At 55.3% G+C, this 27750-nt stretch overlaps 2 protein-coding genes across 2 annotated transcripts; one reads left to right on the plus strand and one right to left on the minus strand.

The window, feature by feature from the left end:
* PLICBS_010182 (uncharacterized protein) lies at positions 1–337 on the plus strand (the record flags this gene model as incomplete). The annotated part of the gene is made up of 2 exons (XM_065601878.1): positions 1–41; positions 103–337. 2 exons carry the CDS (start codon positions 1–3, stop codon positions 335–337), a joined length of 276 nt encoding a protein of 91 aa, XP_065457950.1.
* Positions 338–3317: 2980 nt separating this feature from the next.
* On the minus strand, positions 3318–3914 carry PLICBS_010183 (uncharacterized protein; the record flags this gene model as incomplete). Its single annotated transcript, XM_018328426.2, has 1 exon — positions 3318–3914. One exon carries the CDS (start codon positions 3912–3914, stop codon positions 3318–3320), a length of 597 nt encoding a protein of 198 aa, XP_018173005.2.
* Positions 3915–27750: the final 23836 nt, after the last annotated feature.

The raw sequence follows: 27750 nt of genomic DNA on the forward strand, positions 1-27750 counted from the left end.
ATGCCTAGCGGCAACGATAACCCGGAAACCTTTTCCAACCAGTAACCTGCATCCCAGCGAGATACATTAAGACGAAGTTATGCTTCTAACATGATGGGGCAGACCTAAGGAGGAGGTTGAAGCGATTGCATCCAAGGGTGGCCAGGCTAGCCACGAGGGCTCTTCGCCAGCATGGATCCTGATAAGGAGGTACGATGACACGCGTCGTTACCGACGGATTGACGCTGACTTGCTGCAGCGTGACATTGCGTCGAAGGGCGGGCAAGCCTCGTCGGGTTCGTTCGAGCCAGGCAGCGACAAAGCCAGTGAGGCTGGTAGGAAGGGTGGCTCCAAGTAAAGTGGGAGGCATATCGCTTACAATAAGACTCGTATCGTGTTCAACAGAAGCACCAGAATAGTCTAAGTGAACCAGGAATGCCACGAAATATTAACGAACAAAAAGATGGTCCAGATGTCACACAACTGCAACTTATCCACCTTCTATTCTGTTTTACCGTCCGAACTCTTGACATCTTAAACTCACTTCAAGTTGCTCGAATTGGGTCTTATAGCAGCTGGTTCTCACGCTGTAAGTAACTACCTGAAGTCCAATGCCGTTCTGTTTTCCGCCACCTGTCGACTCATCATCCCCGATCCAATCCGGGCCCACGGTGCGGCCCACCGACGGGTCCTGCATTCGATGACATGCGAGTTTTTCCTAAAGATGAGTGTTCCCTCCGGTTCCGGGATCCACGAAACGTCGTGGTTACAGCCGCGTCCACCAGCACGGAGTTCAGAACTATATCCGACTCCAAGGAAAGCTCCTGGATGGAGTGACAGTACCAAGATTGATGTTTGGCCTCTCATCGATGCTCAGACGTTCAAAGTCGAAGTACTTGACTCGCATGTCCCGTAAAGCCGCCTTGTCCGCAACGCACTTACCGAACCTTCCCATACCTACGATACCTATGACCGTTTGAGGCAGATGACCGTGACCTTTGCATTGCCATTCACGGAGGCAGATATGGCTCTGCATGTTCAGGACATCGGCGGCAGCCGCGAGAATCAAGGAAATAGTCTGTGAGATGACCGCCTCGGGCCAAGCGCTGTCGACCTTAGAGTTGACTAGCTGAGCAGCAGACTCCCTATATACCGGAGATACGGACACGATAAGGCGGCAATTGTGAAGTAGAATCTGATTCAGCCCTGCTCCTGGGGACTCGAGGTGGTTTATTTCGGTTAGAATGATGCAAACATCGGTCCTATCATGTGCATGCGCTGCAACGGCGACTCTTGATTTGAGGTCTTCGGAATCGGCTGAATTCAAAACCTTTGCTCAAGCGTTAGCCTCTGCACTGGCTGGCAAAGCTGTACAGGTGGGTGGTGTGTTACAGTGAGGTCGATGCCGCCTTTGACCATCTCCAACCCACTGTCGACAAGTCGATGGCTCATTCCCACCAGCAACACTTTTAGCCTGGTAGTGGCCGGACCGGTAGTCATGTCGGAGGTAATCTCTCTGAGAGGCATATTTCGGTGAATGATGTTTTGAGCGATACGCTGGTCTTTCCGCAAGCAATCTACGTTAAATGTCATCCAGTGTGGCGGGGCAAGATTCGCGGATTGGTCAGTGAGCCTGGAAAGCAAGTGGTGCCACGCTTCCTTGGTGTATGATGTCACGAAAGGAACAGAATGTCCGCGCCACGGAGCTGACACCGATTCTGTTCAGCAAATCATTAAAATAGATTGTAAGCTTGGCAACAGCTTGCGCCCGAGGTAGATCTTCTTTGCCCGAGGTCGGGAAACGTGCCGGTAGTGGGCGCTGTCTTGTTTCCCACCGCCGGTCCAACACATCGTGGATGTAACAAATGTGTCGCATGTTTCACGTGCCTTCAGTGGTGGCTAACGAGGCAACTGCCACTGCGTAAACAAGCAAAACTTTTCATTTTTGTATAAGAGATGCATAATGGCTTGCAATATTGGAGTTGGAACTCTTCAGGATAATTCTCATCAATTGAACAAGATTGTCTAACAAAATGCCTTGCCCCTGCCCGTCAATGTGTCGTCATTGTCCGTAGCGCCTGTGTGTCTCGGCCCCACCAAAAACCTTGACACAGCCAACGTCACTCTAGCGTCAGTGTGTCGCCCCTGCGTGCGAGCGGTTGGTCGCCTTATCGCACAGGCGCGCAAAACCCAATGAGACAGAAACGGGACATGTAGCTACGACAGCGCTCACCTCATTCCCACCACACAGATATGAGAGTTGACAATGTCTCACGAAAACTCAGCCCAAATAACTCGTCATCTTACCCGCAGAGATGGAGCCCATGTGAGCATATTTAAGCTGGAGACTTATCAGTCCCATTTTCGAAGTTCTTTTCGGCCGACAATATGATAACCTTGCCCGCCTAGTGCCAGGTGGAGACACTCTGTGAGGGTTGCGACTTGGCCGACGTGAACGACGGCGTCGACGGACCGCCGAGCGAGTCGGAGGAAGATCTTCGAGCCGAAATTGAACGGCTTAGGCAGCGAAACGAAGAGAACGACACGCTGCTAGATGCGCTCTCGTCATTGGACAACGCCCACGTATACAACTTAGTTGCACGGGGACTCCTGGATGGAGTAACGACGCGCCTAGCTATCTACCGTCAAGTGGCCGAACACGCCCATGAGGTACAAGTCCGTGCCGTCGAAGACAATGCGGCCTTGATGGCCTCGTCCCGTGAAGCTGAGGTGTTACTGGATGGTCAACTGCCCTGCAATTGCCATTCGCCACGGACCCAGTCATCGGCGGAGCAACCCGGGAGAGGTGGCTCTGCCATGCGTAACTCCCACGCATCATGTCGGCGGGGCTACTTGGGAGAGCCAGCGTCGGTCGGCGCCGGCCAGCTTGACAGTGCAACAACGACAATGCCTTTAAGTTTAATGTCTGAGGCGAGCGCACGGTGCTTCGCATGGATACCTAGCCCTGGTGAGTGCAGTGGTTCGAACGCCGGAAGCGGAGGAACTGTTTGGGGGCCCCGGGGGGAGGGGGGTGGCGTGAACAAGCTTAAATGGGAAAAGAGTGTTGAATTCAATTAGATGAACAAGCAATTCACTATTCCGTCCTTATTCAACCTCACCCAGGTCCGTAAACTTCGTTACGACTGCCGGAAGTTGCAGCACGGTTCCGATGCGGCACTCCACGGTACATGGTGCGCATCTCTCTCACCCGTACTCCCCATGCGGAGTTTCCGAGGCATCCAATGATCCGTTGTGCATGTATAAGCGGCAGTCTGCTGACCGTGTCGAGACGGATGTCAGAATTATGGGAGAGACCGCGAATTTTGTGGGTGGTTCCATCATCGGTGGGAGCGCAGGTGACCTACCATGGCGATAGGAAACTCCATGAGTGTCAGGTGCATTTGTCGCTGGCTGCCGCTGTCGGTTTCGTGGTCCGCATGGCTAGAAAGGAGGCAGGTCCGAAGTCGACGGGCAATCTCTTCCAGGGGCCTGACGGACAAGCTGCCACAGTAGCCGGCGCCAGACTTGGGAAACAGGCGTGCCATGAGAATAGTCATGGTGTAGAGGTGGGCAATGACGATGAGCGAGCCAGGCGACCCGCGGCCGCTTTGGAGGTAGCCTACGGGCATCCAGAAAGCCAGCGCCATCAGGGGCTCCAGGCGCTTGTATTGTTCGACAATGTCCATCGCCGGGTTTATCTCACCGGCGTCCTTCAGGGAGCTGATGAGGTGCTGGATATGCGCCGTGTCTTCCCGGTTGCGGTGAAGGCAAGACTCGGCTTTGTGGACCTGCTCTAGCGTTCGGTGGTAGGCATTAATGTCCTCCCGTTCGTCACAGGACTGCTGGTCTGGGCTCGGGGCTAGTGCCGTTGTAGGAAAGGTGCTAGTCTCCATAATGAAGTCTCTTAACTCGGATTCGTGCTTCCATCCGTCCATGGCCTCAATGATGGATATGATACCCTGCGCTAGCTTGGCTCTATTGTACCTGACCATTCACCCAAGTTAATCGCCTGTATCCGCTCAAGAAATGCATTTCATGGATCGCATAGCCCAGGGCTGCGGCACGGATGAGCTGCGGAAGTCTAATGACGTACCGATCGGTGGTCTGCCAGGAGAGCACCAGAGACGCCGCCAAGATGGCATCTGATGTCTCCCGAGAAAATGAATTGAGTGCCTGACGTAAGCCTCTCAGGGCAATAGCCCTGTGCTCGAACGCCGTGCTACCGATCAGAGCGCAGCCTGTGAGGAAGGCGACGTGGGTAGCAGAGAAAGCCAGCAAGGCATGCATGACATACGGCACAGCAGCGCCAATTTGGAGCACGCTGGACGATAAATTAGCACAGAGCGGGTGTGTGGCGTCAGATAGCCGGTGTTACACAGTACGGGTGGCACCAAGGATTTGTACAGGTGACTGCGCCACCCTACCATCATGCGCAAAAGAGGCGACAACCTGGGTGAAGAAAGGATTTGCACGTACATTGGGATATGGCGAGTCCATAAGGTAAATTTGTTGGTATCCATACAAGCAAGATGATGGAACAGGCTGGCGACATGAACGATCAAACGGAGGTCTTTGACTGGGTACATGTGCGGTACGAGACCCACGGAGACGCTGAGAGATGGGAAAGGGAAGACACCCCTCGTTTGCCATTCGACAACGGCCACCATGATGTGTGGCATCCACATGAGGTCGGATTTCCTGAGAGTCGTAGAGTGCTCCGCGTCATGTACATGTGTGTCATTGTACGGACAGCGAATGCGGTACCTGGTGCAGTTGTTACTGCGGACGGTACGGCAATGTCAGCAATGCTGCCCCAGTGCGCTAACAGGAACATGCTTACCATTGCGGAGACATTTCGTCGCAACGAACGTGGCGACGCTTGCTGTTCGACAATGTCAGATGGCAACAGAGTGCGAACCTGCTCCAGCCGAGTAAGCGTCACAATTTGAGACGTACCAGGTCTCACAGCCATTTCGGGACTTGGTATGCCTGTCATCCTTGTGTCATCAATGGAGCCGGTACGGGACAGCGAGATAAGACTGACCTCCGATGAGGCGGACAAACCTTCGAGCTGTCCATGTTGATGCCTCTATGTCGCTGTGAGTATCCCCGGGTTAGACGATGTCAGAATAAGAACAGCCATGTCATGGTCTAGCCATGGCGTAAAAGAATTGACAAAGCGCAAGCATTGCCTGATCGTCATCTAGCGAATGTGGGACGGCTAAAATGAACGCGGCTATGGGCATACGACAATGTCGACGTCCCCAGCTGCTGTAGATCGGTTGGGAGCCGTCTACTTGTCAAAGTACGCGGGCATCAACTGCCTGGAGGGTACCCTGGCGACGCTCGTAGCGCGGTGCCATGAACGGTTAGTGAGCTGAGGAACGTGAGTGACAGCAACAAGCCAGCACCCATTCCAGATTGGCCTGATCTGACTGGCCATGCTCGGGGTGAAAAGCCCTGATGGCGCCACAGGCCCCCATTTCCTTGTTCACTGTCAGGTGGGCGGATCAATCGACCATGTCCCGTGGAAGAGGGTACTGTCCTCGTAGCCGACGTTCTTGAGTGAGTGCTGCCAAGTGACTCAGGCAAAGAACGTCGGACATACCAAGCACAGTAGACGGCGAGGATATTCGCGATTGACGTCTGTAGGGAACTATGGCCTGTGGCGCTTTCCACTGGGAAAATGGTAACATATTGTACGATTCTGCCCATTGTCGAAACAATAGCAGCATTTGCCCTCGTCCCCTCGCAATGAAGCCAAAGTGGGGTCGTCCCGGTGTCCATCACCCGTGTGGGTCCAGTACGGCCGTCCAGCTTAGCGGTGTGGGTCCAGCTCAGCGGTGTGGGTCCAAGCCTCTCGTGTAGTGTGCCTCGGGGAGAGTGGGTCATGTTGCGTTTTCTGTCAATATTAAGCTCTTTGTTCACGTGAATCGATAACAGTACTACGGCCGCAACGATTGCGATAACTTCAGGCAACCCGGCTTCTGCCTGCCGTATGTGCCACGAAGTAACCATTGCAGTTTCGTTGTCAAGTTTGGGCATATACTGTCGGGGGTGGTGTCTGCGAGGTTGGAGATTGTTGGTGTGACTTTGCTACATGTAAGCAGGTACTCCATCAGAAACCCGCGGCGGATCTGGAAGCCGAACCTCCTCGGACTCTCTTTGTCCTGGATCAGGACGAACAGAGAAGCCCCGCTCGGTAGCTGACGACAGGAGATACCATGATTCGTTGTAGAACCTGGTAATCCAATCTTGTTGGAGGTGACAGGTCATGGAAACAGTGATATCCCTGAAGCAGCCTGAAATGACCAAGAAGCCAAAATGACGACCCCTCGAACCGCCCAGAACGGGCCATTCTCTCTGAATGGGTGCCCCGGAGGAGGGGGATTGCTGTGCAGTAGCGCTATTGCCATGGAGAGACCATTCAAGGACACTAGTTGCTCGGACCAGGATGGTGCCATGTACATGTCACAAAAGCCACGTACGTGTCGCAAAACAAGCTAACGGAAGCGCGACACGCCGTCCGATAAACTACTCCAACATAGGAAACGTTCAGCAACCATGCTGTTGGAACCAAACACGGCGATGTCCCCCACACTTTCCCTAAGTCGGTCAATGAGAGGAAATGCGGCTCGTTCTTTTCATAGCTCGAAAAACATCGTTGTCCATTAACTGACGGCCGCTGAGTTACAAACCAAGGACGGCCGCAAGGCAGGCCGCCGAACGAATGGACAAAAGGGAAGGCAGCAAGGCCCATGTCTTGCATACTGCCGCCAGAATCCCAGGGAGAACCAGAAAGGGTCACGTGAGTGGATCACGAAGCGCACGGTGATCCAGGTGATCGGGCAATGATCAATGAAGAACTGGATGGATATATATACCACAGTCCTTGCCCCAGAATAGATAGCCAGATCTGCCTTGATCAATCTAAGCATTTATCTGGATGAGAAGTCTTCAAAGCGTCTTAGCGGACTCTAATTGAATGGTTTATTGCCCGCCAAGCCTGGCTTTCTACCTCTCGGGACCCTGTATGAAAGTTCCGTTGTTCACGAAGACCGTTAACAGCACGGCTGTCCAGTAACGGCAGCGATAACGCCAGGCAACCCGGCTTCTGCTCGTCATGTATCAGGTGCCCAATTGGACCAGTATAGATTGCAAACCTCAACTCAGTCACTCGAAAGATGATCTATCATGGTTCTCTCGTTGCCTGATTCACAGGGTACCTGCTTTCCGGCCGTCATCTAGCTGTGCATTCGTGGCGTGCGACAGTTGCCGTTGTATAATCTTTCTGGTCGTTGTCCTCGTGCCATTGCCGAACGCTCTGTGGCAATTTGTCATATCAATGGGATGTTAAGCTCAGTCGTTGTGGTAGTTGAAGTAGAACGAAGAGCATAGAGCCGTCCTCAACATAAATCCACACGGCGCTCCATCCACTGAGACAAATGCGGTAAGAATTGTCGTGGACTACACTGGGACGCGCTAAATTCCACAGTATTGGGAACGACAGCACCTGACGGCTGCTTCCATCACCATCGCGAATCGGGCCCTCTTGTCGGAAGAGTGGTCTAGAGGGACCGTGTGGATTGTCGATTCAAGAGGCTGATTGTTGCACAGACTCAGACCCAAAGCAGAGAAGCCTCACGCCATCCCGAAAGGGTATATGCCGGGCAGCCGCGAATGAAATCGGAGCATTGAGATCTGTCTTGTGATCCCTCGACGCTAGTACTTATGGCGGACATGGATCCGAAGTAGGTGCGTGCTGGGTCAGACGCTTCACTCGCCGGTTCCATTGTGGCTGAATCTTCGGCAGATGGCTCGAACTGTCTGACCACCCGAGCTCAGAGTGCGTAATCAACCAATTCAACTCAACTGGGGTCTCGTGGCAGTTGGATTGGCAGCCCGCGAGATATTTTTCAGTTGGGTTGAAGTTGGAACTCGTTTCTCTCAGTTGGACTGCCGTTGGTTGATGGAAGCCAACGCGTATCTCCGAACCACAATTTAACCCCGATCGCGGCTAACCTCTTACCACGAGGGCAGGACAATACCCTCCCGACTCCATGACCGTAAACTCTGCGCCATACCAATACTATGTCGGTCAAGACGGGTCCGCAATGGCGAAACCATCTTTCCTGCGCTACTGAATGATCTTTCTGTCTCTGCTGACATCGTGGGTATCGACAGCAGGTCGGTGGCCATTCGAGCAAGATTCGGGTATTGCATCTCGTTCTCCCGCCACCAAGAAAGGGGATTGAACTGGTATTTGTCGTCGGCAGGAGCAAAGTTGTTAAGGTACCGTTCGTACTCGTCGACTGGTGCTGAAGCATTTCCGGCCCTGTCATCGGAACCCACCCGCTTTCGCTTGCCTAGCGACTGTGCGAGAAACGCGTCATATCCTGAGACCATCTTTCTACCACTGACCTTCTGGTTCACAGCTGGGCCAGGAAACTCATGATCGGCGTACTCTTCTTTCCACAGCTTCGCGAGCCTCGCAGAGTAGTCCTCTTCCCAACGCCTCGCAGCTGCGTGTCCTTCCCAGTGGTATTTGAGCGCCGGCCACCCAAAGCATGGGTGAAGTACTACGGCACCGATATACGCAACGGGCCAAAGCTTGCTATAGTACTCATTGAGCTTCATCCAAGCAAGATTGACATGGCTTGTGACCATCGCAGCGCTCTCCTCGCCCAGGCCGCTATTGAGGTCCTGACCCTGCTTGAGCTCCTCCAAATGTGCCAAGAGATACTCGAATGAGGGGAAATACTCCCAAAAGGAGCCACTAATAACGTGGTCATCTTCGCTCGTCTTCGGGTTACCTTGGAGGCGGACGGAGATTTCATCGAACGGTCGCAAGATTTGGATAAACACCTCGACCACATCCCAGTCCTCTTCCGACAGCTTGTCGTCGAGCATAGTAGGCTTTGCTGATTTGCGCTTGCTCCTATCCCAGGCCCTTTCCGCCTTCTCAACGATCCGATTAAAGTACCTGCGCAAAAGCAGCGCGCGGACCATCATGCGGTGGCGCGAGTTCCAACGAGTCTCGTTGTCGGCGATAGGCCTGAGTGGCACGCGCTTCTTCCCAGTCTCTGGGTCAAGGGGCTCAAGGACGCCAGTTTTGATGTCTTCTTCTTGCCACTTTAATAGGCACTCCAGGTGTTGTGGCGAGTTTGAGATGGCAGCGTTAAGGTTGTGAAGTCGGCCAATTGGGCCCCTCCTCCGCCACTGCAGAAGCTTATCAACCGGTTGAGGGTCGCCATGGCCTTCAGGGTCTTGTTGCCTGCCGCACGCATGGTCCACCGCGTCTGCCGCCTCGCCGAACATTAGCTGCTTGACAGCGAGGTTGATTACGTGACCAAGGCAGCGGAGGCGGCGTTCTTCCGGATCAAACCCAAATTCGTCTCCGAGAGCGGCCATAGCCGTGTCATTATTGCTGGCATTGTCCAGGACCATATACCCGAGCCGCTCGTTTCCAAGATCCCAGTCAGCCAGAACGTCAGCCACTTCATTGGCCAAGTTATCGCCAGTATGGCGTCCAGATACAGCCGGAAGGGCAAGCAGCAGTCGCCGATGCTGCCATTGACGGTCAACGAAGAAGCAGTTGACCCCAAGCAATGAGAGCTGGCTGCGAGACGTCCAACCGTCAAAGGTAATGTGAATTTTGCTACGAGCCGTTTTCAAGTGCTCTGTTACCGCTCCTTTTGCGCCATTATAGATTGATAGCAGTCGGGACCGAAGGACGGCAGAAGATGGTATCCTGTCCTTGTATATTGGGTTGACGAACTCAATGAGGCGGCAGAGACGCTCGCTCTCGACAATACGAAAGGGGAGATTGTCGTGTGTTATCCAGTCGACGAGAAGCTCTTCAAATGCGCCGAGTTTGACTCTGCCAAGGATGGTAGAGAAGATGCGCTGGTCGGTTGGTGCTGCTGTCACTCCGAAGTGTTCCGCAAGTGTCCTGGTGCGGCTGAGTGGCGACATGTCTTTCCTTCCTGGGTCCTGTATAGTTCAGTTCAGTTCAGGTGACAGACTGAGGGGCGGCCATTACTAACCTTGATCCCATGCATATCTCGTAGGTGCCTGACGATATTGGCGCTACCATTTGATTCGTACGAAAAGTGCGAAACGGTGCGGCACTTCTTCCTCACGCACAGGCGGCACACCCACCGAAGCCTTTTGCTGTCACCCTTGAGCCTCATACGGAATCCCTTCGCCCACCACCAGGCGACCTTCACGCCACGGGTCCTCGGAGGCGTGGCCGCTCGAAGCTCGTCGCTAAACAGCTCGAACGGGAATGTGGCTATCTCGCTTGGCGTTGGATTCTCGTCCAGATTGAGCGCCCTTCTTGGCGGGGTTTGGGGTGGCGAGCCCGACAAGAATGAGGACTGGGTAGAGAGCCTTGACGGGCAAGGAGATGAATGTAGCGTTAACGACGTTTCAGAGCCTTTCCTCCCGAAGATAGTGTCCTCGGTCTCAGGCTCCATCCTGTCGGTAGCTGTAGATAACTTGAGCCAGTCAGCCGAGTAATAGAATGACTTCCGCAAGCGAAACGTACGGCAATATTCCACGCCCACATGGCAATGTCCCTCGCCTCCATTTTATGCGAATCCGACGCGACCGCACCGGCCTTGTTGGCCGCCAGTACGATTGTTGACGCGGTCCAGCGCCGTCAATGCACCGCGTTGTATACACAAATACAGAGGACTTAGAGCCCACCTAACGGGGTGCGTTGTGCGCTGTCATGGCGGCGCCGAAACGGAGAAGGTGCTGTTAAGAAATACCCATCGCGCCATATTAAATAAGCTACGGACACGGTAGTCCTTATCTTCAGTGTGTAGGGTAGCATTGGCCGTGCAACAACCTGTCGGTAGACCAGTTAGGATTGCATTCATCGCGTCGGTCTGTGTGCAAAATTATTATTAGCAGGGTGAAGATACTGTCATTACATTTTACTTGTTAGGTGCTTCCGTTTGGTACTAATCATCCTTTCTTGGTGACGCGTTGCTGTATCAACGTCTCGCCGCAGCCTTGGCGCTGTGGAAAATCATTAGAGCTGGCAGATAGACCCAGTCAGGCTCGTTCTGAACGAGAGCCAAAAATAGGTCAGGTCTTGTGCGCTCTGAAGTCTCAAGCGTTTTCCTCTACTTTTGCTATCCCACAGCACTTATGTTACACATTGGCGACGAAACGAGCGCAAGACGCTAAGCTCTTGCTACCTGCGCACAAGCCAAACCGCGCAGCCACACACAAGTACTAGCGACTTAACGGCTCCCCAACTGGGCTTCCTGGGACGCTCAATTCCAAAGGCCCCACCGCTGGCCCTACGGGCCAAGCTGGATGACAAGCTCTTCCAGTCCAATAGCACCTTGACACGAGATGAGCGCGACGCGTACGCGGGTGGGATATGGCCAGCGACAATCGCGTGTTCGTTCAAGCTGACGATCTTCGAGGGCGGCAATTGGTCAGTCGATCCACGAAAGCTAGAATAGCAACTGGCAGCGTTCAGGAACGACGCAAGGATCTCTCCCCTGTGAACGAGTTGGAACCGGTTGGGTCTAAACCCAATCAACCAGACATCTAAGTTGGTTGGTTGCCAAGCACATGCAGCATGATTTCAGTTGAGTTGGACCCACAGTTGGAGTATCCAACCACTCCAACTGTTGGAAACGGTTGGTTGATTACGCACTCTGCCCGAGCTCGGACCATCTTTGCGGCATTTTGGTAGCACTGTCAAAATGCAGACGAAAGCCAAAAAAGTACCTGCATGCAGATCACGGAGTTTCACCGTCGGCCTACAGTACAAAGCACGGGCTTTCAAGGGCGGGCCAGGGGTAAAATCCAGCAGTAGACTCTCGTGCGATGAGCGACGTTCCTTACCCGCATTGGGGGAAACGCCTCTTCCCCGCAGCCACAATGCTCGGTCTTTTGCAGCGACAGGTACACGTCTGAATTTGTCAGAAAAGTGATATCACAGTGGTGCTAGCAGGGTTTGGGGGCTCACCTGCCTCCGGGTAGTCAGTGGCACACCCGTCTTCTGTTTTCCCTTGCCTCTTCTCCCGTTGCCTCCTCTCCCTTCGCGCATCATTTCCCAGTCAGAATTTCAGAGGCGCCATGTAGTACAAGACCCTAGCTGCACTTGGGTAAGCTCTGTGGTGCTGGTCACCCCCAGTCTGCCTAGTGCCAGCTGTCAGCGTCATATCCACCGTCGAGTACAATTTATGGACTCCAATGCATCTCGCTCCATTTAGATCGAATGGCACGCCCGGGCTGCTCTGCCAACCAGATCCGATTGTAACCCCAGTACGAACTTTTCCTGCCTCTCCACCGGTTCTAGCACGACCTTTTAGCCCAAGGAACCACTTCATGCACTCTTTCGACATCCTGGTCGTTCGATACTCGGTCCGTGGGCTGCACGGCGCCAGTGGGACAACACTCAATTTGGTCCGTATTAATGTAGCCGCTCGGATTTTTTATTATTGCGACACTGCCACATCACCCACAGGCATAATTTCCATTGTTACCCCATCTACCCGTGAGATACTCAGTTATGGAGCTCGCTGTTCCCAAACGCAGGCCTGTACCCTCATTTTTGTCTCCCTCCTACATAAGTCAGCTTCCTACGCATGACCATTCCCACCCCCAGCCTTCATTCGACTACACGGGTTCCGCCACCGGTGACGAGCGTCGTCAGTTTTCGCCACAAGGGGACGAAGTACAGAGCTCAGGGTACAAACAAATGAATCGGAGGAAAGAAAAATCGCCACGTCCAAGGCCTGAGCAGATTTATGAACACAGCTTTCATATCTCGCAGCAAGTAGAATTTGCAGCGCACCTCAACCAGGATAACACCATGGAATATCAGCGGGGTGTACCGTTGTATGCAAAACCGGCGTCACCGTACGCTCTCATGGCGGCCTGGCCGCGGCGAACGATTATGGCATGCATGTACTGCAGACAACGAAAGGTGAGCCGCGTATGAGTACCTTCGGCTAGATTGACATGGCTAACCCGAACGTAGATTAGATGCAGTGGCTTTCAGAAGCTAGTGGAAGGCAAATGCCAGAATTGCTACTGGAGAAAGCAAGGCTGCGCATTTGAACCGATCTCTACGGACGCCTACGCAGCAGTCCTGAAATCCCTTATCGCAGAACACATACACCGCGAAAGCCCCAGCAAGGAGCCTAGCTCATGGCAATTTATAAACGCAGGAATCTGCCAGGGACCCAATGTGGCACCTATGCCTACATTTTCTCAAACCGCCCTGCACTGTTCGTCAACACTACAACAACTGCCACTTGATACTAACCCAGCAGCGGACGTACAGAACGGCAGGCATCGAAAGCGGCTCAAAATCATGCAGGAAGGCAATGCTAACAGCATGGACCCGGTTCAGTCCAGGTTGACGATAGCTCACTCCCCTTCTAAATGCACTTCTCTAGCAGAAAACACCAGAGACGACGAAAGGATAGAGGGAAACGAGAAGGCGGCCAGTTTCACGGGTATCGTGGAACCATTACAAGCCTCAGCCACCAGCACGTCTCTGGTCCGGTCAGAGATGCCTAAGTCTCGGCGACACATCCTCCAAGACGGCCCGCGCCGGATAGCACAGCCCAAGTCTAGCGTGTATCAAAGGTCTCGAGACTCCACGGCTTCGGTCATGAGCCTTAAGAATTTGGTGAACAACTTCGATGCTATGGCCTGAAGGTCTTGTTCCCAGTGTTTGGGCGAAATATAAAACTATTGTCCAGCTTCAAATAAATGTTAATACCGTGAACACAAAAGCTTGTGAATTCTATAATTTGAGCCTAGATGACTTATGTAGAGAGCTTCCTGGTCTGTGCGGCGGCGTTCACAACGGCACTGCTGGATTGCCGAACCAGCGAGTCCCGAAGGACGGCGATGCGCGCATCGCGAAATGACCGATGGCCACCGTATGTATCCTAGATGAAGAGCGCGTCGCACAGCGGCGGGTCGTTAATGCTGTCGTGGTTTTCCGGGCCGGCGGTGCGGCCGCTACGAAGTATCTTGACGCCGCAATGCGCGACGTGAACGGTTAGTGGATCACCGTGGGACCCAAGGCATACTGCAAGCGCGCTCGACACGGCTTCGAGCAACCGTGACATGGGCGGTATACCTGCTTCCGGTGTCTGGTGCTAAGTGTTGTCGTATTCCAGACCGAGAGGAGAGCTCGTAAGGTCGTTTGCGCGACCGGTCCATTCGTCGATGAGGTGTCGTATTCCAGGTGGCCCGTCCCTCGCCGGCTGTTTCCACCGAGGACAGGTCATGTCTAGATACCATGCCTCTGCACGGAAGCACAGCTAGCGATCGACGCAGGCGCGGACCGCCCTCCGCACCGCACTTGAGAGAGGCCCGCGGTTGGTATTCGCCAAACTCTTGAGGTGGTAGGCCACTACTTGCGCTTTGGCTGTCCACTTCTCAACATGGGTCTTGCGGGTTCGCATGCTGTCGAGCCATATGCCTAGCCAACGCATGGCGGATTCTGGCTGCCTTTGCACCTCGCCGTAGCAGACCGGAGGTGCAGTCTTCCTGAAAGTGCGGGTGAAGTGCATGACCGGTCCTCTTTAGGGTCGAAGGTTATCGCCCTCGCGGTACTCTATGTCATGAGTTCGGGAACATGCGCTGAGGCTTTGCGGGCAGTGTCGTCCCGGGAATCAGTCTGCGGCAAAGGGGATTTTGCCTGGCAATTGTCTCCTGTTGTTGGTACTGTCTCTCCACCCCTGTAACGGGCGGGGCCCTTGTGGGTCTCGGCTCCGCTCTCGACCAGGATCCACACCAGCTTCGGAGCTTCGCTCAAAAGCTCGTGTTTCTTTCTGCAACTTTCTCTTCTTTTCTTTTCTTTCTTTCCTTTCTCCTTAGCTTTAGGATACTCGTTGCAGTCGCTCAGCTAGTTGTCAACACTCTCAGTTGAGACCGTTACATTCACTGACCGTGAAAGTCAATACGGCTAGCCAGTGACCGCGAAATTCAAAAGTGAAATTCTACGCGAGACCCCATCTCTGTGCGACAAGACAAAAGACACAATGACGGTGTATAGAATAGAACTCCAGTTACAATACATGGAATATTCACCATCTCGATTTGGAGTGTCAGCCACACGGGCCCCGGAAGACGGCTCCCGAAGTAAAGTGGTTCGGCCTGCCTATCAATTGCGTATCTATTTTGGCAAGGGAATTGCTACGGGGGCATGACACTTTGGCTACGGGGGCATGATCCTTACGCGGGCATGACTTTCGTGGCATTTGATTGGGGGTCTTCTAGCGGACCCACAGGTACAAAATCCCAAGGTCAACGGAGCATGCCTCCCTAACACTGCAATTACGGTGTGATCGAGCTTTCAGTAACGAGGACACGGCCCAACGTAGGACGATGAACATCACCTATGGTGTTCACTGTATATCTTCGGCAACATTCGCTCCAAAAGTCGTATATCGTCATATTCACGTCTTCACTACTATAGATGGAAGAACCACTCCATCGCTGTCGCTGTCTACCAACTCCCACTGACTCCTTCGCCTGCGAATGCTGGGTTGCGTCCTACGCCCGCTCGCACGTGCCCCCGTAGTTCTTCCAGCTCCAAGAGTCGATGATTGGCCGCTTGTCTGTCGCTGAGATGATAGCTCAACCTCGCTGCTAGCCTGTTGGCCTGCTTGCAGTGCAGACCTGGCACGCGTCGGCTGCTTCTGCCTCTTTCGTGCTCGACCTTGTTTACGGACCGGACCACGGGCCGTCCTGTTAGTTGGCAGACCACAGGGCTGGGCATCAGATTGGGTACTTGTTGCTACCGCTAACCCTGTTGGTACAGCCTGCGGAGTGTTTTTCGGCCTGCCACGGAGAGAAGTGGCGATCTTAGGGTCGAGAATCCGCCGGTATGGATCCCGAGAGGGTGACACCCTAAGGTGCCACCGTGGATGAACCTCCCACTTGGTGAAAGATGTTCCGGACACTATTTTTGAGTGGATGGTGTGGTGACAAGGAATCCCAAGCTCTGCAGAAACCGAACAGCCATCGCCACAAGGTCCGAGAGAGTCCGGAACCGGGTCCTTTCGTGTCGGCATTGCTCTCCGTGCCAGGAGGTATTGCCTGGCGATCAGGTCAAGGCCTTTCGACGATATCGTTGTCCGCAAATTCCCCAGATATTCCGACCGTGAACCCTGATAATCACGGGCAGTAAGAATGTCGTCCTCAGCACAAGCATGGGCGAAGTCTCGCTCTTGGTCCATAATCATGTCCTGTATCGCTTCCACCAGCCGATGAAGGTGGCTCATGCCGTTGAGAAGGTAGCTCTTGACATTGTTGTTGCTTGCTTCTGTACCGGACGTTACGCGGATGCCGAAGTTGCGATATCTGCGGATGAAGCACCGTGCCCATTGCGCCCTGACAGGCATGTAGGTTCCGTGCAGATACCGCAGAATAGCCCGCTGGTCATCGAACTCTCGACATAGGTCTGCCCATGCTTTCTCATGGGCCTCCTCGGTCTCGGCGAAAACCACGATCTTCCACATGCTGAGAACACCCCGATAGGTATGAGGAATAACGTCGGCTGCTGGTGCGTGGATGCACTGTCGGTCCCTTGGACTCAGTTCCACCTGTGTCTCCGGGGGAGGCGCATCCCCATCGATACTACCAGAACTGCTACTGTCATGGCCGCGATTCGAAACCCACTTTTGCTTCGATCTGAGGAGGACGTTGGAATTGATGTGGTGGATGCAGAGTTGCTGCTGGACCTCGGGGAACTGATCATCTAGGGCAGCTTTCATCTGATCGTCGAAGTCAGTGAGTATGACGTCTGGCTGACGAATAGAATGCTGTTCCAAGAGTCGCCGAATGCTCTCAGAAAGGAACTGGAACCCTTCGCGTCTCTCATTGTCTATGAGGCCGAAGGCGGCGTTGAAGACCGAACCTAGGCAAGTCTGTCCTGTTGCCTGGAACAAAGGCAACTTGAAGCGGTTGGTGTTGTACGTGTTGTCAAAGCTGATCACCTCGGGAAACCGCTTCCACATTCGAAGGCAGTAGGGAAAGGTCCAGACAAGCCCAAGAAGGCGGTTCGGGTTATCTTCCGCCCACTTGACAAGATAGGGTATCTTCTTCTCGTCGAAGAGCTTGATAAGCGCTGCCGTAGGTGTATATCCATTCATTTTGTCGTGATTAATCCGAGACCTGGCGTTGTAGATGTCCTTTCGTGTAAAGACAGATTCGGGATGCTGTTCCTGAATAACAGCTCGTACATCGCGAGCCCGGATTCCCACTCGGCGGCTTGTCGATTCAACCGTAGCTCTGACTGCCGCCGTGAGTCGCCTATGACAGGGATGGGCTGATGGTCCCATGCTGCGCTCATGGTTGTGCTGGCTGTGTTCGGGGTTGGAGTGCTGTCGTAAGAGCCATTTGCCTTCCTCTACCGCCTCGGCAATGACCATCCACTTACAACCGCATTTCCGGGACTTCCGCTGGCGAAGCCCTGCCCCTCGAGCCGGTCTACTTTCTCCGAACCGATCGCACTGGAAGGTATATCTGACTTTTCGGCCTTTGTATGAGAAGGCATGCCGTCGGACAATGCCAAAACCATGCGCTTTTGCGAAAGTGTTCACACAGTCGAAGAGAACCTCGGCGGTCGGCGCAATGTCACCCGGGATTGGTGGGTTTGGAATCATTTCGGGCGCAGGCGACGATGATTGCGTTGAAGGGGTACCACTGGCGCAAAGTCGCTCCGACTGCGACTGGGTCAACGGCGCTGGCGGAGAATATGGTGGCGGCGAGTCGTAAGCATCTGAGCTGAGTGGTGACCAACCCCACCTCTCTCGCCATTGTCGCACTCGTTCGTATGACCGGGCAAGCTCTGCAGTGAGTGCTCGTCCCTCTCCAATCACTTCGCGGACTAACTTCAGCGCGGACTGGAACTCGACCTTCGTTGCAGTTGCAGAACTTGGGGTAGATTGCGTTGAAGAGTAGCAGGGTACTGGAACCGCTTCAGGGCCTGGTATAGGTATTCTCACCCGCTGCGAACGTCTCGCTCCGGATGGGAAATCATTCAATAGGTGTATTTCGTGGTCGTAGCGGAGCTCCCACAGCGACTCCAGGGCTCCCTGAGATATAGGAGGACGTGGAAGTGTCGTCAGCGTTTGCGGGTAGGACGCAAAAATGTTCCCTGCCGCATCTTCGTCACCAATGCCGTAGTAATCGCCGATACTCAAAGGGCTATCAGCTGACGATGGGCTGTCCGGACATATTGGCGGAGAGGAGTCGCCTTGTCGACTATGTCGCTGCCGTTTTCGAGGGCGATGTTCACTCGTGCTGGAGCTTCGGTCTCGATGGCCTGATTCACTACTTGAAGTCAATGGAAGCTCGCGTCTGGACATGGTAATGAGGCGCCTGCTGGGGGAGGGACTGGCAACGCAGAGGCTAATCGTGGATGGGTTAGCTGGATCGCGTCGCGTCCCGTCGATCGATCGCTACGGGCCGTTGGTACAGGTCCGACCGGTTGGTCGGCCAGGAGACACTAACAAAACTGGGTCGCGCCCAATCAAATGCCACGAAAGCCATGCCCGCGTAAGGATCATGCCCCCGTAGCCAAAGTGTCATGCCCCCGTAGCAATTCCCTTTGGCAGAATGCGATGATCAATTGCCAGTTGTGGGACGAAGAAGAAAAGTCAGATTGCCTTCTTTGGACGATTGCTGTCGATTATTTTGCTGTGGTGTTGAACCTAATCTTGCACAATGACGGGTTCCACTGAGGGGGACGTTGAGTCGGCGGGGCCGGCGGGGCTGGCGGGGCAAGCGGGGCGAGCGGGGTTCGCGACACCAAGACGATCATCTCGTCTGGCGATGCCGAGTGAGAAGGGGAGCTTGGGAGGGGATGAGGCGGCCCGAGACGCGGTGAGAGCAACGAACAAGCGTGTCAGGCGATCTTCATCTACCGGTTCCGAGCCGGGGTCGACATTCGTCGTCAGGAGCGAAACCGCGGACGAGGAAAGCGAAAGGTCATTGCTATCCAAGGTACTGGGAAAACTGCAAGATCTCGAAAATGGGTCAATTAACCAACAGCGATTGATCCACAAATTGGAACAAGAGGTAGTCGACACCAAGGAAGAGCTGCAGAAGGTCCGGCAACAGCTGCAGACCCTCCAGGCGTCTGTGAACCCAACGATAAACAGCCAAGCGCAAAGCGGTCCGCGGGCGTCTTACGCAGACGCCGTGCGAACACCGCCAACGAGCCAGCCTACGAGCCCCCGGTCGCTTTCTTCGATGCGCACCACCACGTCCTCATCCACCGACACTCTGCACTGTACGATTGACACGTCCAGGGTTGAGGAGCAAAACCAGGTCGAGGCGCAGGTAGGCAACATCCGACGAGCAATCGAAACAGAAGTCAAGGTGAGGGAAGGTCACGAGGCGTGGAGATGCGCAGCAGTGATCAAGGACCCCAGGAACACAAACCGGGTGAGGATAGTGTGTCGTGATGAAGCGGAATTGCGGCGGGTGAAGGAGGCGGCGGAAAAGGTCGTGGTGCCGGGGGCGCGTGTCCTGAGGGATCAACTCTACCCGGTCAAAGTCGACAGCGTCAATCGATCGGCGGTGCTGGACAGCGACGGGAATGTTCTGACGGGAGCTGCCGAAGCTCTCGGCAAGGAGAACAACGTCACGATTGCCAAGATTTCATGGCTCAGCAAGAGAGACTGCGGCAAGGCGTACGGGTCCATGGTGATTTACGTGACCAAGGGAAGCGATGCGAAACGACTGCTCGACGGCACGTATTTCGACCTGGCCGGCGAGTCTGCCTACACTAACGTGTTTGAGCCGCGAGTCGGACCGGTGCAGTGCTACAACTGCCAGGAGCTCGGCCACAAGGCCTTCTCGTGCAAGAAGCCAAGGGCTTGCGGAAAGTGTGCGCAGCCGGGGCACGGTCACGGGCAGTGCCGGGCCGTAGAACCCAAGTGCGTCCTGTGCAACGGACCCCACGAGTCGTCCAGTCCAAACTGCCGAGTACGCAACCCGCCGAAGAATGCATAGGGACCTGCGCATCTTCCAATTGAACGTGCGAAAGCGGGACACGGTGCAGCTCGGGGTGATGAACGATGCGGACTTGAGCGGCTATGCAGTCCTCTCGCTGACAGAGCCGTACGCGCGGCTGATTGACGGCGCGGTGGTGACGGCCCCAATGAGCCACAGCAACTGGACGAAGATGGTGCCGAGCGTCGCCAATCCGGTGGGATGGCCGATCCGGAGCATGCTCTGGGTGCGACGAGACTTGGAGTCAGAGCAAGTGGCGGTGTCGTCTCCCGATCTGACTGCGGCCGTCCTCCGTCTCCAGGGCAGGCAAGTCCTGGTGGTCTCGGTCTACGTGCAATGCAACGACGCGTCGGCCTTGCTGGCAGCGGTACGAGAGGTCAGTAACCTGATCTCACGCTTTCGCAGTGACACAGGCGAGCGAACGGATGTGGTGGTGGCGGGAGATTTCAACCGTCATGATGTGCTATGGGGAGGCGAAGGCACGATAACGAGACGACAAGGAGAAGGCCAGCCGATCATCGACCTCATGAATGATCATGGCCTCCAAAGCCTCCTGCCGCGCGGCACCAAGACGTGGCAGGGACCGAAGCCTGGGCTGGAAAGCACGATTGACCTGGTGCTGGTTACGGAGGAGCTGGCGGAGGAGAGGGTCAAATGCGCCATATACCCGACCGAGTATGGATCAGACCACCGGCCCATCCAGACGGTATTTGGCATTGACGCGCCCTGCCGGGATGTCGAGCCGCGGTTCCTGTTCAAGAACGCCCCCTGGAAGGCGATCCGCGACAGGATTTCGAGGGAGCTGAAGTTGGTGTGCTGGCCGGCCTGGGGTCTGCAAGGACAGACTGACCGGTTCATGCGCATTGTGAGCGAGGCAATACAAGATCTAACACCGCGAGCACGGCCAAGCCCATATGCGAAACGGTGGTGGACGGTGGACCTGACCCGGCTTCGGCAGATCTACACGTTCTGGAGGAACCAGGCCAGGGCCCGAAGAAGGGCGGGCTCGCCAGCGCAGGAGCTGGAGAAGCAAGCCAAGGAGGCGGCCAAGGAATACCATGACGCTGTGCGGAAGCAGAAGCGGCAGCATTGGGAAGAGTTCCTGGCCGAGGACGGCAACATCTGGAAAGCGTCCAAATACCTGGGGACGAGGGGATCCGCGAGCCTGGAGGAGAAGGTACCGCCTCTCAAGAAGGAGGACGGAACGACGACGATGGGCCGGCAGGATCAGGCAGAGGAGCTTCTCCGCACCTTCTTCCCGCCGCTGCCGACGCAAATCGAGGCCGAGCCCGAGGGGTCGCAACGACCACCGGTGGCGTGGCCGGAACTGACCATGGAAGAGGTGGAGAGGAAGGTGATGGCCGCGAAGCCGTGGAAGGCGCCCGGGGACGATGGCCTGCCGGCGATGGTGTGGAAAGAGCTGTGGCCGGTGGTCAAGGAACGCGTGCTGCACCTGTTCCGACTATCGCTCCGAAGCGGCGAGCTGCCTGAGCAGTGGAGGAGCGCGAGGATCATCCCGCTAAGGAAACCCGACAAGGATGACTACACGGCGGCGAGAGCCTGGCGACCAATCTCCTTGCTCTCAACGCTGGGCAAGGTGCTAGAGGCGGTGGTGGCGGAGCGAGTATCGTATGCGGTCGAGACGCATGGCTTGCTGCCGGCCAACCATTTCGGCGCGAGAAAGAGGCGCTCAGCGGAACAAGCGCTCCTCCTCCTGCAAGAGAACATTTACAGAGCGTGGAGGATGGGCAAGGTGCTCAGCCTGGTGAGCTTTGATGTCAAGGGAGCATACAACGGCGTGTTCAAGGAGAGGCTGCTGCAGAGGCTAGCGGCGAGAGGTCTGCCTGGGGAGCTGGTTCGGTGGGTAGACGCGTTCTGCTCCGAACGGACGGCCAGCATTGAGGTCAACGGGTACCGTTCCCCCCAGAAACCGCTTCCACAGGCGGGCTTGCCGCAGGGGTCTCCGCTGTCGCCAATCCTCTTCCTCTTCTTCAACGCGGATCTTGTGCAGACGAGCATCGGTACGACGGAGGGCGCGATCGCCTTCGTGGACGACTACTCGGCCTGGGTGACAGGGAAGTCAGCGGCGGCGAACCGGGCCGGGATCGAGGCCATCATCGATCGAGCCCTGGCCTGGGCCAGGCGGAGCGGTGCGACTTTCGAGAGCAACAAGACAGCCGTTATCCACTTCACGAGATCGGCTAGACGGGGCAGCCAGGGCAGCTTCGTGGTTGATGGACAGACTGTTCAACCGAAGGACACCGCCAAGGTGCTGGGAGTGGTGCTGGACGCGGAGCTCAGATACAAACAGCACATCGCTGAGGCAGCTGCCAAGGGCCTATCTGTCGCCATGCAGTTGAAGAGACTCCGAGGCTTGTCGCCGCGGGTGGCCAGACAGCTGTTCACAGCTGCCGTGGCGCCGGCCATGGACTACGCCTCCAACGTGTGGACACACGCTTGCGGGGAGAGGGAGACGGCCTGGTTAAGCCAAGCACAAGCAGTCGGAGCGCAGGCCGTGACTGGAGCGTTTGGAAGCGTCGCCACGGTCGTGGCTGAGGCAGAGGCGAACATTGAACCAGTGCTTCAGCGGCATACCAGGGCTGCCGCCAAGACGTGGACTAGCCTACGCACCCTTCCGAGGGAACACCCGCTGGCGAGGCTGAGCATGAGGATATGTCAGCGGTTTACGTCGCCGATGCAGAAGATGGCCATGCGGTATAGGGACGGAGCAGGAGAACGGCTGGAGGTGATACAAGAGTTTGCCATGGCACCGTGGCAGAGCCGGATCCGCGTCGTGTGCGACGTGGACCGAGACGAAGCAGCGGAGGCTGCAAGAGCGGCCCGCGGCGTGGTGATCTCGACGAGCTCTTCGGAGAGGCGAGGAATGGTGGGTATGGGGGGCTACGTGGAGTATGTGACGGCAAAGGGCAAGAGAGATATGTTGGCCCGATTCTCGGTCACGCTAGGCCCACGTGAGGATCTGAACCCGTACACGGCCGAGCTGGAGGCAATGGCATGGGCATTTCGATACGTGCCGGTGAAGCTGCCGCACAGGAAGGTGGTCATCGTCAGCAGCAACAGGGCAGCCGTTCAAGTGGTGGGACAGCCTCGACAGCAATCCGGGCAGCGCGCAATCCAAGAGGTTTACAGACTGGCGAGGCTGCCACGTCTGCAGGATGTGCCTGTGTCCGTGCTCTGGGTGCCGGCAGGCCATGAAGGCTTCCGCCCGGGTGCGGTGGCCAAGGCGGCGGCCCGCGAGGCTACGGAGGAAGGGTGCGTTCGGGAAAGAGCAAGCTATCAAGCACGAGCCACGAGAACGAGGCTGCTGCTCGGCCAACAGCAACAGCAGCGGCCAAGAATACCCATCGGGGTAGGACGGTATTCGCAACGTATTGACACAGCGCTTCCGGGCCAGCACACGCGGGCCATCTACGACACTCTCAACGCCAAGGAGTCCAGGATACTGATACAGCTACGAACAGGAAAGTGCAGGCTCAACAGGTACCTGCACAGCATCAGGGCTACAGGGACGGACCAATGCAGCTGCGGCCAAGCACCGGAGACAGTCGAGCATTTCCTATTTCGCTGCAGGCGCTGGAACTCGGAAAGAGAAGGCATGATACGGTACAATCGGACTAAGATGGGGAACTTGTCTTTCTTCCTGGGAGGCAAGTCTGGATCGGATGGCGAGCGATGGCAGCCTGACATGGCGGCTGTCCGAACGACGATCAAGTTTGCAATGGCAACAGGAAGGCTGGATGCAGACATGTGAACAGGCGGATCTGCGATGAATTGGACAACTGGACAGGAACCAAGTGCGTAACATCCTAGTCGCGCAGCCTCGCACTGACCGACCAAGCTCCAGCTGCCGATGATGGGACGCTGGGCACTCGGGGGGAATGACCTCAGGGCAGGACAGTCAGATCGCGGAATGAGGCTGCAGGGGCCAAGGAAGGAAACAATTGTTGGGCTTTAGGTGTACGGCTTTTATGGCAGAATGAGCAAATAGCCTCTCGTTATGGCCCTTTAGGGATAATCCCTCCGGGCGTAAATAAAGTACATTACATTACATTCCCTTTGGCAATGCTAGCTGCCTGCCTGCTGAGGGAAGTACTCAGTCACTCCTTTGCAAAGCCACTATTCATTTTACCGTAGCGTATCATCTGCCTTGAGCAGCCTCACGTACCTCATCGAGTAGGAGCCTACCCAAACTTGTTTGTCCAAGGATGACATTATTATTACTAGTTCGGGAACAGGCCAGCCAATGAGGCACAGTCCATATTACGGCATCCCAACAACATGGCAACGGCCATGCTCTGCTGTTCCTGGAATTGAAGAATGAGGACTCTGTAAAGGGCAACAGACAAGTGTCCAGCATACTTGAGGCACAGCTGCCGGGTTCAATCTTCATGAGTGCCTCTAGCGCAACCCCCCTCCAGATGACGGGCTGCATTGTGAATTCCCTGGCCACCAACTGACTTCGCAACTCTCGATGCATGTCCAAAGGCATAGCGGAAGACGACGCTTCCCATTGGAGAAAATGCCATCGACGGCACAATTGATGCTCCTTCAGGGAAACACAGTCTGGGTGGACACAACATGAACAGATTCGGAACTTCCTCTCTGCAGAGGTGGCATGGGCTGTCGGTACCATTCCAACAGCTCGTGAGAGAATAGTCTTAATCCGAGTTTAAGACCAAAGGCGACTGAAAGTATAATGATATGGGAATAGCAGCTGTCAGCTGAAATACAGGAGTCGACTCATGCAACGTGCAGAACTGCGACGCGGAGTGTGGGGTGACTGGTCTTTGCTGCACAAGAGCATGGGAGGATCAAGAAAGCAGCATCTGGCTGGCTATCATTATATGGGCATCAGGGGCCAAGTGACACTGAGAGTCGCACTGCCAAGCATCTTTGGGCTTAGATCGAATAGTATTAGAGGGTTCGCTGCTCTGTAGAGGATGCAAATGATGGAGCCCTCAAGAACCGCAAATTTCCGGTCGCGATCGCCGTTTTGGTGCCAATCTGCTCCACGATGCGTACCCGCAGCGGGGTAAGTCTCGTTACTCAACGTTTTTAGACTTGCGTGGCCCCAATTCTCTGGCGCTCCAAAAAAGGAATGGACAAGTGCAAAAACAGTGGATCCGGCCGCCGGGAAGGACCCAGTGACATCAGTAGAAGCTGCGAGGTCTCATGACTGGCAGCAAATCCTAATGCATCTCTGCTGCCGGCAGCTTTCAGGATAGAATGCCGACATGGACGTCAGGCGGGTGTCTTGTTGCATGTCTCTGCCATTATCAGCGAGGTTTGTGAATGCCCCCACCAATTGTTGCAAGTCAGTTCAACCGTTGTTTTCTTCGCCAACCCCCTGTATGGATACCATAGATCTCTCTCAGTAACCTTGGCTACTATATCATGACCCCTCCGGCACGTCAAGACGCCTGTGTTGGGCGGACTTTGAGGTGGCGAAGCTGGGCAGGCCTGGGGGTAGTAGTGCCCCGCGCCAGTTCGTCGGTGGCGTCAAGCTGGGACGAGAGCGGCGCCGTTAGAAGAGGCTACTCTGGCGACATTTAGGCGGGGTCATGATGGCCAGATTCGAGGGCATTTGAAGCCTGTGTGTGAGTAGGCTCCTGGCCAAGACCAGAATTTGCAGGGCTTTTTCTAGCAGAGTGGCGCGTTGGCGCGACACGTCGCGGCGCCGGGAGGGGCGCAGTCCAACAGCTGGAGCATAACGCACGGTACCGTGAACAGCTTAGCGCCCTCTTGGCGTAGCCAGGGTCAGGAGCCGGAGACCAATAACTCAGCGCCGCGTTGCGGAATCAGGTCCGGCTGCATCAGCCAATCACCCGGCCTTCTTGTCTGATTTGCTTCTCAGCCCCAGTGTCTGCAGCAACTCATATATATTTCCCCGTCTCCTCGCCGAAGATTCCTAAACCTCCGCTGATGCGTACTACCACTGCACCCTGCCTTCAACTTCAAAGCAATGTGGTCCTTACCCTGAAATCTCGGTTGGCAAACCAATTTCGCCGAAGTTACGTTTGCGGCGGCTGATCATATTAAGCGTTCATGGACCCTGATCGCGCACCACCAGCACCGCGCAAACCACTAACGGGTGGTGCCCGTGACACAGACGAAGGTGGGAGCCGTATTCCATTTTGTCGATTCTTTCCCCGGTTAGTGCCCATGGGAGTTCGAAAACAGTACTTGCCTTTGGAATAGCCTCATTAGGGGAGGCGACCGGAGGGACGAACATATGTACGGCCGGCTTGGACATGCCCAGGTTCGCAATGATAACCCCCTGTTCCAGTCAAAGGCAAACGCCGGGTCTCAACAATTGCCAGTGTTCAATCGCTCACGGCCAGAAAGGTATACAGAGGTTGCAAATCATTCCTAAAAGATCGCAGCGGGGAACAGCTGCGAACTACCTCGAGACGCCGGCTTAGGCTGGTCGCCACGGAGGCGGACACCTGCATCCTAAATATGTTCGACAAACCCAGCGCCAGCGATCATCTCGCCAATTGAAATAGACCACTGCAACAAGTGGCGTGGCATGCGTCCATCACACCGGGGATACAGAACCGTCCCAGACGTAAACTCTCCTCCTATAGCAATTCCCTGTTACGAGGCACACGCATTTACAACAGTTCACGGCTGGCTTGTATGCCAAATATGGTACTGGCTATATCTTACACTGGAGTCGAATAGCGGCGGCCGCTCGCGAGCTTCGTCCTGTGCAGCACGGCCGATGAACGTTGGTTGTCATTGAACAGGGTAGACCCTGTCCGATTATTCCATCGTGCTGACGAGGCGCGAGCTATCGACGCAGCGTCGTGCATACTGCGAACACGATGAACACAGTCACTGCCGTGCTGATTCTGGGACAGGTGGTCTCCAAGCGTATATGTGCGCCAAGGATCCCGCAGGGCATTGTGTAGGAAGACTCCGCCATGTCAGACCGAACGCCCCCAGTGTGGTATTAATGGATGGCAACGTCTCGACTCTACTTGATGAAAAACGGTGTCACAAGTCATGGCGTTTGGGCGCTTTCACTGCCACAGCGTTATACTCGTCAATATGGCAATCCCGCACTTCGTTTTGCCAAATGCTTTATTGCCGCCCGACGGCATTACCGCTAATGGCATCGCATGAGGGCCATTGCGATGTTTGCCACAACTCAGCGTTATAGCAGGTTTCTCTCTTGTGTGTGCATTCACAAAGGTGCCTGCACGTTTGCGAAAGCCCATACTGGACAAGTTATATCCGCGCCGCTCTCAACCAACGCGATTCGGGCTATATCTCCGCGCGTTTGAAACCCAATCCCATCCGCCAACTTCGGTAGCTCTCTTTGAGGCAGTGGAAAGAATGACGAACGGAGCAAGCGAAGCGGCACTGCCACTAGCCCATCATGGCACGGCCCAGTCACCGGGAGGGATGATAGGCGACATAGAGGTGCTGAGGTGGTCGACGGGAGGCCCAACCACGCGGTCGGGGGGACTGCGCAGCGGCAGTCCTTTTGTCGTCACCACGGCGAAGGGCCGCCACGTCATCGGATTCTAAAGTCGCCCCAACAAGCAAGGTCGCTAAGTCGCCAATCCCGACAGTGTTAGAACGGCGGCTAACAAGGTACCCAGGGCGCCATTCAGTCCTGAGATCGTCGGATCATTGGAACCTCGAGCAGCGCATCAATGGCAATCCTTCCAAAAACGCGACAACTCGCATGTTGCTGCGGGCCCTCAAAGCGGATTTTGAATG

This window comes from Purpureocillium lilacinum, assembly GCF_023168085.1.
Source record: "Purpureocillium lilacinum CBS 284.36 DNA, scaffold_8, whole genome shotgun sequence".
Lineage (NCBI taxonomy): Eukaryota > Fungi > Ascomycota > Sordariomycetes > Hypocreales > Ophiocordycipitaceae > Purpureocillium > Purpureocillium lilacinum.